At 39.6% G+C, this 10,050-nt stretch overlaps 1 protein-coding gene across 1 annotated transcript in view; it reads left to right on the top strand.

Moving 5' to 3' along the window:
- The first annotated feature begins 1,040 nt into the window (after positions 1 to 1,040).
- The window catches only part of LOC101360282 (glutathione S-transferase A4-like), a 17,863-nt gene continuing 8,853 nt past the window's right edge, over positions 1,041 to 10,050 (top strand). The window contains exons 1-4 of the mRNA XM_004388726.2: positions 1,041 to 1,138; positions 2,386 to 2,437; positions 5,204 to 5,336; positions 7,477 to 7,618. Coding sequence (XP_004388783.1) covers positions 1,052 to 1,138; positions 2,386 to 2,437; positions 5,204 to 5,336; positions 7,477 to 7,618 — 414 coding nt within the window. The 5' untranslated portion in view covers positions 1,041 to 1,051. The remainder of the gene's footprint in view (positions 1,139 to 2,385; positions 2,438 to 5,203; positions 5,337 to 7,476; positions 7,619 to 10,050) is intronic.

Genomic DNA, 10,050 nt, shown 5'->3' with positions numbered 1-10,050 from the left:
AAACCTGTTCAGCATTATAGCAACATGCAAGCCTCCACCGACAGATAGGTGGTGGCTGCACATGAAGTACATTGGCTGGGAATCAAATCCAAATCTTCTGCATGGATGACAATGTACTTTTTAACAAAGAGAATTGGGTTTGATTTTTGAAGCTTATACAGATTTGGTTTTCTGTGTTACCAGGCTGTGGTTTATCCTAATCTTAGTTGATATTCATTAGAGGTCAAGGAAAAAAGAGTAGAGAACCAGGTTTAGGCCCTTGACCAATAAAGCCCTGAGGCAGGGCAGGGATGGGGTCAGACAAACAAATTTATATTTTTATATACTCTTTCTTTAAGGCTGTGTTCAATTCCTGTAATAACATTGCATTTTTATTAAACCCTTAGTTCATTCTGACTTACATCATAGTAGTCTGATGTAAGTAAGGGCTCCTGGCTTCCTTAAAGAGGAGAAAATCTTTAGAAGATTTTCTTTTGCAGGGTCATTCATAAAGCCATTATATTAATTCCTGGTTAGTGGTTAAGAGCTATGGTAAATGCACCAGCCACTCCTTGGAAACCCTATAGGGCAGTTCTAGTCTGTCCTATAGGGTTGCTATGAGTTAGAATCAACTCAAAGGCAAAGGGTTTTTTTCCTTTGATTTCTCAAAATACTGGAAGGAGCCTCTCAATGTACAAAATACCTTGATACCTTGATGTGTATCATTTGTTCTTTCTTTTTTTATTGTGAGATAGAATGAAAAGCATTTAAGTACAATTTAAAGACTAATTACTAATTCTGTTCAAGAAACAGAACATTGTCAGCATCCCAGAAACCCTTCATGTTACTCCCCAGTCACAACCCCCATTCTCCTCTCTAGAGGTAACCACCATCCCACTTCTGTGATAGTTATTTTTGGCTGTTCTTCATAGTTTTACCTCCTATGTATGCATAGTTTAGTTTTGTCTTTTTTAGAATTGTTATAAATGGAGATATACCATACAGTGTGTGTTAATTGTTCTTTAAATATATTTTTTGTATTTTGCCCCTCAAAAGCCCTGAACCAGGAGTCATGGCAGCCAAACCCAAGCTCTACTACTTTCGTGGCCGGGGCAGGATGGAGTCGATCCGCTGGCTGCTGGCTGCAGCTGGAGTGGAGGTTGGTTCCTGGTTGGGAAAACGCAGGAGGGTAATTGGGGAGAGATTGAGGTGGACTCCTTCCCCCTCCAAAATCCAGGACAAGTGACTCCAAACTGTATCCACTCTTTCCCTTTCCAGTTGTCCTTCTTTTGTAGGAAGTAGGGGAGGAATCATAATCCAGTGTGTAAGTGGGGGTGGGGAGGAGCGATGTTCTGGAAGCTTCATAGAGTGGAACGGATCTTGTTGGATTGCAAGGCAAAGGAGAAAAAGTAGACCCACATTTGACTCATTTTGTTCAGATTGGCTACTTTTCTGGAGTGTTTACAGCTCTGCCTTAGCACCTCAGTCATGCCCTACTTATGGCTGCCAACCTGAACCTAAGGCCCAGTCAAGTCCCCTCTAGAACCCTCCCCTGCATACCTGCCGCACAGGTATCTTTTCTCCCTCGGCTGAATTCCCTCCCCACTGACTTCCCTAGATGTTCACAAGTGCCTTGGAATTTTTCTGTTTCATGCAGGTGTAGACTTCTTTTTCCCCATTTGAATTTCATCTCCTCTAGAACGGCAACTCATTGCCTTCTTTATTTTCCCTTTTGTTTAAGCAATGTGATTGAATCCCTTGAATTGTGTTGAGGGGAAGGTACTGCTTGTCAATACCTCTCTATATCCCTTTGAAATTCTCTTCCTCTTAGGTAGAGACTTCTCTCCTAACACTGCTCACCTTATCCCCTCCCCCTACCCATTAAGATTTGGGAGGTAAAAAAAAATTCACTCCTTCCCACAAAAATTTTAGAACCTCCATTAATAGAGTGTGATAAACTCACCAGAGTAATGACGTTTGGATCCCTTTCACTGAATAAGTGATCATCAAAGGGAAATTATATTTGTCTTATATGGAAGGAGAATAACACAGAAGAGGGAGAAGAAAAAAACACAAGGAAAAGGAAGAGGACAAATCATTGGGGAAGCTGGAGAAAAAGACAAGAGTTTGGGGAGAGGGAAGAGCCAAGGTGAAGAAATGGGAAGATATGAATAGGGAGGCTGGGAGTATCCTTTAAGTAGGCAAAAAACAAAATGAGGTGTGAGCCCCATGAAGCTAATCGACACATGTGCTCTGTCAGAATTTTCAACTGTGTAGTAGTTGATAACTTAGTGGTTCCAGATTTTCATTCTGGAAGCCACTGGGCATTCTATAGTGAAAGCGTTTCTTTTCTGATGACCTTAAATTATAACAATTGTAACAATGTCTTTCTAATTCTTTATCTAGTTTGAAGAAGAATTTCTTGAAAAAAGAGAACAGTATGAAAAGCTGGAGAAGGGTGAGCCTAGATTTATTCCATGCTATCTTATTAGAAAAATAGAAATTTCTTTCCAGAAATATTCATTTTGACGTAGAACACAGAGCTCTAGAATGATAAATGTTAGAAAAGGCAGTCACACTGTATGACTGCTAACATTATTATTAAAAATTTTTTTTATTGTACTTTAGATGAAAGTTTACAGCGCAAACAAGTTTCTCATTAAATAGTTAATACACGTATTGTTTTGTGACATTGGTTACCAACCCCACTATGTGTCAATACTCTCCCCTTCTGGACCTTGGTGACTGATAACATTGTTGATTGCTCACACTGTCTCTAGCACAGAGCTAAGCTTGTCATATGCACTATCTCCTTGGCCTTTACAAACACTTATCAAGTTGGTTACACTTTGACCAGGATTAGATAGTATTGCTGTGGCTTGACTAATGTGAATTGGTTCAATACTCACACTCCTATGGAAGAATCCTTTAAGAATTCTTAAATACTGATCCAGTGGGTGGGAAGGGAGAGGGAGAGTGAATCCGACCTAATATTCTCTAGTTCTTATGGTTCATATTCATCTTTCTCAGTGGTTTTAACAGATTAACAAAAACCATTTTATCATGTTACAATAATAGAATCAAGACTGTGGAAAAAAAATTTTTGATTACATTTTGATCAAAGAAGAGGTCCTTAATCCTTACAATCCTCCAGAAAAAGTTCTCACACTCAGAGAAAAGACTAGTACTTTCTTAGTACTTCTTAAACTTCTAACAGTCATAATGTTGTTTTCCTTATCTAAGGATATCAGAGTAGGCCCCACAGTTGCTGATAAACAAACATGAAATTAACACAAATTATTTTTAAGAAGGACATTCAATTGGTTAGTCAGCAGACCTGCCACTTACCAACTATAGGACTTCGGGCAAGGCCCTTAACTTCTCTGCATCTATGTCTCCTTAAAATAAAATACTCTTTATAGGCATAGATTGTAATGTACCAGCAGATCTTACTGAGTGGGGAAGACCTCTTTGCCATTGTTGTCCCGGAACTTTATTATCTGGAATCTCTGTAAAGCTTTTCTTCTTCTTTATCTCTGCCCCATTCTACTCCAAATGAGGACAACTACTGGTACACAGTAGAGGTTAGGCACATATTTACTAAATAAACTCTTCCCTGATCATTCCAGCCTGAAGTGCTCCCTAACAGCCTCTGAAGTCCTCCAGCCTTCCCTGAGTCTGTGATGTTGCTATATTGCTCGGGACACCCTCCTGGACATTACCATTACTTATGAAAAGGGGCAGAGAAAAACAATAGAGAGAGAGCATTGGACCGGGAGTCAGGAGGCCCACGTCTGTTGGCTTAGCTGTCCGCTTGTTAGTTAGGGCAAGTCATGTTCACTTCCATTGGCCTCCATAGTGCCTTCATTTATAATATGAGGGAAACGAACAAAATAATCTCAAAGATCCTTTCCTGCACTACTGAGCTGAAATTTTTTAAATCCCTCTGAGAATTGTCAGCTTCTAGAAGCAGGGACCATTTCTGACTGACGTTTGTATCACTCACAAGCACTAGCCCAGTGCCTAGATTTTAGATGCTCATTCAACATTGAGTTAATATAGAAATATCTTCTAATAAATGGAGGTTTTGCAGCCTGTCCATATTAATAGTACTGATATTTCCAAGGTGTGGTCACAATTATAGTCTTGTTTCTACTCAAAGAAACTCTGTAAGATGGGCAGGACAGATACTGTTAAAGATCAGAAAATAGATTCAGGGACTTGCCTAAAGTTAGAACTAGACAGGGACACTGGCTTCTCTGGAAAGCTGTCATTGTTTCCTGGGGTGGTGTTCTCCCCATTATCTGTGACTATTTCTATTAAATCAAGTGGCAACAGTACTGGAAGTTGGGGGAAATTAATTGTGGTCTTTGCCAATGCACTAGTGAATTCTGGTTCCTATTCTGAGTAAAGTTAGTTATTCCTTATTCTTGACAATGTAGAATTGTTAATGGAAACTTAAAAATTTTTCATTTCTTCAAGCCCCCATGAAAATAGCACCATTTATATCACATATTTAAAACCATTTGTATAGGCAGCCACTTGCAGGAAAAAAACAAAAACAATTTTTACTGAGCATTGATTACTGACAGTATTCAGTGTTTTACTTACGTTATCTCATTTCATTCACGCAAAACCCTGCTCAATAGATAATTACTATTTTAGAGAAAAGAAAACTGAAGTTCAGATAAGTAATTTGCTCGAAGTCACACGGCTGGAAAGGGCTAAAGCTGGCATTCAAACCCAGGTCTGCCAGACTTCAGAGCCTGGGTTCCTGCTCACACGTCCATCCTAAAGCCGTGTAGACCTAGAGTGATACCTGATGTGCTTTTTAAGAATGCAGACTCCCAGACTCCACCCCTGAATCAGAATATCTGGGAAGTGGGATGGGTACTTTTAACAACCCCTCCCCCCCAGTGATTCTTATACGCCCTAAACTTTGCGAACCAGGCACACTTATACTATAACATAGTTACAGTAAACGTAGAAAGTCTTAAATATTCAAGTTCAGCCAACACACAAAAATGCATGAAACCATCAAATTGATCTCACATTTTACAAGAAGCAAATGGTAAACATTTCCTCAACAACTGGGGTCTTTAACTCACCACTCTGGGTGAAAATTAAAAACTGCTCTCGTGAAACTAGAAGTGGATCTCCTTTCTGCAGGCTCACAGCAATCGTGGAAGGAGAATCTATTAACCTCTCTTTGCTTAAACCACAGATGGACACCTGCTTTTCGGCCAAGTGCCTTTGGTTGAAATGGACGGAATGATGCTAACACAGACTAGAGCCATCCTCAGCTACCTGGCTGCCAAGTACAACTTGTACGGGAAGGACCTGAAGGAGAGACTCAGGTACCATCGCGTCATGCCTGTACTTAATGCCTAGCCAAGTTTCTGCAGATCTGGTTCAGAGACAGCCTTTTAGCCTGGGCTGAGGGGAAAAAAGAGGTGATGCCCCTGCTAGACCTGGCATGCCCTGGACTGAATTCTGAATAAATACTTCCGGCCTTACCACTTGGTGTGCTAGACATAGCAGTCTGCATTCAGCATTCTCATATTCTCTCCTACGCCTGACAAAATTTGCCCTCAGAAAATGACTTGGTGAACATGAAGGTGGAAATTACTGACTCAGCACACATATATTGAGCACAGTTTCAGTGATTTATTACCACAAATAATGTGTTTTGAGGTATATAACAAATCACCTCAAAACACAGTGACTTAAGTCAGTAAGCATTTATTATTGCTCACCAGTTTATGGGTCAGTTGCGTGAGTCTGCTGATCTGGGCCAGGCCCCACTTATCTCAACAGGACTCACTCTTATGTCTACAGTCAACCAGCAGTCGGCTAGGTGACTCTGATTTTGGTTGTCGGCTGGCTATCAGTAGGGGTGGTGGAGGCAAATGGGCCATGTGTCTTTCATCCTCTCATCCTGGGCTTGTTCTCATGGCAGAGATGCAGGGTTCTAAAAGACAGAGAGTGAAAGAACACAAGGCCTCTTAAATTCTAGGCTCAGAACTGGTTCCTCATCAATCCCACCGCATTTCATTGGTCAGAGCAACTCACGAGGTCAGCTCAGGAAATAGACTCCATCTGTTGATGGAAGGAGCTGCCAAGTCTCGTTGCAAATACTGGAGGGGTGAAGGTTTGTGGCCATTTTTAGCAGCCTATATACAGCAAACATCTGCTCTGTGCTGTGTACTATGCTAGGCCTGGCTGAAATGATTGGGTTATTTCTCCCAGGAATAATTTAGTTTAACAAGAGCTAAGCTGACTTAAGACAAAACAAATACTTGCAACTGTAAAATTTCATCTGGATTTGGGGAGTCAAGCAGCTTTTCAGTGGTCTTTGAAAACTCATTACCATAAACATGGACATGGTGGGATGGTCAATATATGAATGTACAAGACATGGTGGGAGAAAGCCCTGGGCTCAATTGTTGAGAGAGAGAGAGAGAATAGTTTAGGAATGAGCAAAGTTCATAACAAGCAGAAGCCTACCCCCAGCATTCTTATACCTCCATCTTTAAAACAGACCTAGTTGTTCCAACTTGCAATCCCAAACAGTGTATGAATAGAATTCTCTTACAGCAATGTAAAAAAGTACCAGTATGCAAAAGCATTCTGTTTTTAATTGTTTGGATGCATGCTTTTAATTGGTTTTTTAAAAAAAAAATCTCCATTTTGTTTCTAAGATATGTATCCTAAGCTATAAATAGTATCATGAATAGTCTTTTCTCTGGGTTAGCATAATTTATAATGGACTAAAATAAGTGGACTAAGTGACAATGTAACATAGAAGTAAAATGATTTCTAATTCAGATAGGGCAATGAAAGTAAATTACTCTTGTATATATGGTTAGAAAGATAAAGACTACCCAAGATCATTAGATTTGTCAGGCAATAACCACATAGTGGGATATATTAAGACACACAACCAGCATAGCATGACAGCACCAACAGGCCAATAAGTACTAATATATCTACCATGATTGTTATTATTCTTTTTGTAATCTTTTATTAGTGTTTGCCAATGAAGCGAAAATTTTAAAGGAAATGAAATAGAGCTGTTTGGCTGACCTGGCTAGGAAGGCAAACTTCTTTCTCAGTTGACAAAGCAACAGAAGATCTGCTAAATGACATACCTTCTCTAAATGAGTGAAAAGGTTTTGGTACTAGTAGATTTGCATTATTGGTAAAATTCATTCAGTTCAATTTTTAAAACCATAATAACACAATGGTTTGATGTGGTAGAATTCAACTCAGAGGCATTCACTGATTCTTTCATACATCCTTTACGCAATAAATCTTCCCAGAACGCCTACTAGGCCCCCAGTCACTAGTCACAAAAATCACTCCTGAGAGCGGAAGCTTAAGGGAGAGAATAAAAAATCATTTGCCCCAACATCTATTTATACTATAGAAGTGTTGGCTTAGGAAACCTTTTACTCAGTTTCTTCTTGGAATGAGAATGAAATGGTGTTTTGCCAGGATTGATATGTATGTTGACGGCACTCTGGACCTGCTGACGATGATCGCGCAGGCTCGGTTCAAATCCCCTGAGGAAAAAGAGGAGAACTTTGCTTTAATCGTGAAAAAAGCAAAAACCCGTTACTTACAAGTCTTTGAAAAGGTAGGCTGCTGGGATCCAGGGCTTTTACATCTCCTGTAGCTGATAAAAATATTTAAAGAGTGAACATTTGAAAAGATGGAGGCTATGTTAGAGCTGGGAGCCCTGGTGGCACAATGGTTAAGTGCTCAGCTGCTAACGGAAAGGTCAGTGGTTCGAACCCACCAGCTGCTCAGGGGGACGATGATGTGGCAGTTTGCTTCTGAAAAGATTTTCAGCCTTGAAGACCCTATGGGGCAGTTCTACTTTGCCCTATAGGGTCACTGTAAGTCAGAATTAACTCGACAGCAATGGGTTTTTGTTTCTGATGTTAACACTTTACTGCTTTTGAACAAAAACTTTAATAAGGATTCCAGAACAAGAAGCAGGTAAAATTACAGTACCTTCAACAAAACAGAATTAGAATAAACCAATTGGAATGAAAGCATATAGCTGTAAAAAAAAAAAAAAAAAAAAGGGCATAGGGGTGGTGTCTGACCTCCTCCAACCCTACAAGGAGGAAGAACCAAGATCAACAGCCCAAGGCTGATTCCTATAAGGTGGAGGTCAGACATCCTTCCTCTCTCAGCCATCTTTACCAACTCTGGTATCAATGGTCCCTCCCATACTGCTGGGTTTGATAATTCATTGCAGTGGCCACACAGAACTCAGAGACCTTACTCACAATTATGGGGTTTATTGAGGAAGTAACAGGTTACAATTCAGGCTCAGAAACACTCAAGGATACAGTTCTTTCATCAGGACAGCCTCTTTGCAGCCATGCTCTCAGACGCGCCTCTCCCTGGCCCTAGGCCTCTGCCCAAAGGCACTCAGCTTTCTCTCTCTGTGGGCTAGGAAGCCTGCCGTGCCATCTCCTGGTGCTAGGTCTCTCCTGCCACTGCTTCTCACCGTCTTCCGGGTTACAGCTTACTCTCTCTCTGTCTCTTGGCCCCAGCAACCTTCTAGCGCCGGCTTCTGGCTGTTCTTCCTTGTTAGTTGTGGGAACTTTCTCTCTGCTCTGGAATTGGCACTCTTTTAAGGCAAAACTGACTAATCCCTTTGGTAGGCCACAGTTAGCCCATCACACAATCACTCGGGTGGGAGTTACAAAATCATGGCTAGAAAGGCCACACACAAAAGTATTTAATCGTATAGCAATAGCATTTCTGTTTTGATTTTTAAAATAAGCTATCAGCCCAAGACATCATCCATCTTGATTAAAATCCCTGTGTCAGAAAATTTTTTTAGGTTTAATATTGGAGGCAAATCATGGCTCAATCAAAAGACAAAGTCTCATAAAATTATAACTTTACCGAAGTTGTTTTGGAGTGAATGTTAACTACAAATCTGATAACGTTCCAAGAGAGAGTGGAAGAATCTAGAGGACACAATGCATTTGATAAGGTTCCAAATCTAGAGAATAGCATGCAAAACATGATAAGGAAGGCTTATTAGCATCCAAAAAAACCACACCATTGAGTCCATTCCAACTCATAGCGACCTATAGGACAGAGTAGAACTGCCCCATAGGGCTTTCAAGGAGTGGCTGGTGGATTCCAACTGCCAGCTTTTGGTTAGCTGCCTAAGCTCTTAACTACCACCTCCATAAAGGTTTTCTAGACAAAAGAATTCTGTGGTATTACCCTCAGTCTTAGCCTTGGGAAATAATGATTTATTTTTGACTACCCAAGAGTACTAGACAAATAAGTTCCTGTTTATCCAGGGCTATGTACAGTGTTGTTAAAATATCTTCCAAAAAATAAACGTATGTTTGATTATTTGAGTCATAATATTAAATGTGCTGTATCATGCTACAGGTTTTGAAATCAGTATATAGCCTAATCCAGTACCTTTCAAGGCATTTTAAAATAGCTTATTTGTTCAAATCAAGATCACATTCAAGCTTATTCATTGTAATTAGTTAATACATTTCTTAAGCCTCTTTTAATTTACAAGATTCCCCTTAACCTCTCTCTTTTTCTTTCTTTTTTTTCCCCTTGCATTTATTTCATAGTGTTTCACATTGTCTGGATTTTAGTAATTTCAACTATGTGCTTCTTGATTTGTTTTTATTTATCAACTTCGTGTTCCTTTGGTCAAGGATTTTTATTTTTAATTCTGGAAGATTCTCCATCAAATAGCACTTGTAAATGACATCTTTCCCGTTCTTGCCATTCTGTCCTTCTGGGCTCCTGTTAGATATATGCTGGAGCTTCATTTTGTCTTCTATGTCTCTCAAATTCTCTTTCATATTTTCAGTCTCTTTATCTCTGTGGATCCCTCAGATCTGTATTCTAAATTGTTTGCTTTTGGCTTTTTAACTTCTACATTGAGTTTTTAATATCAATGTTTGTATTTTTCATTTCTAAAATTTGTATCTTTTTGAAATTCATATGCTATTTTTACCCATATGCTTTTTAATTATTTTTTGAACATTATAAACTTTTTTTATTTTT

The sequence above is a fragment of the Trichechus manatus genome, unplaced genomic scaffold (genome assembly GCF_000243295.1).
Source record: "Trichechus manatus latirostris isolate Lorelei unplaced genomic scaffold, TriManLat1.0 scaffold00215, whole genome shotgun sequence".
Classification (NCBI taxonomy): Eukaryota; Metazoa; Chordata; class Mammalia; order Sirenia; family Trichechidae; genus Trichechus; species Trichechus manatus.
This window is presented reverse-complemented; position numbering and strand designations above follow the sequence as displayed.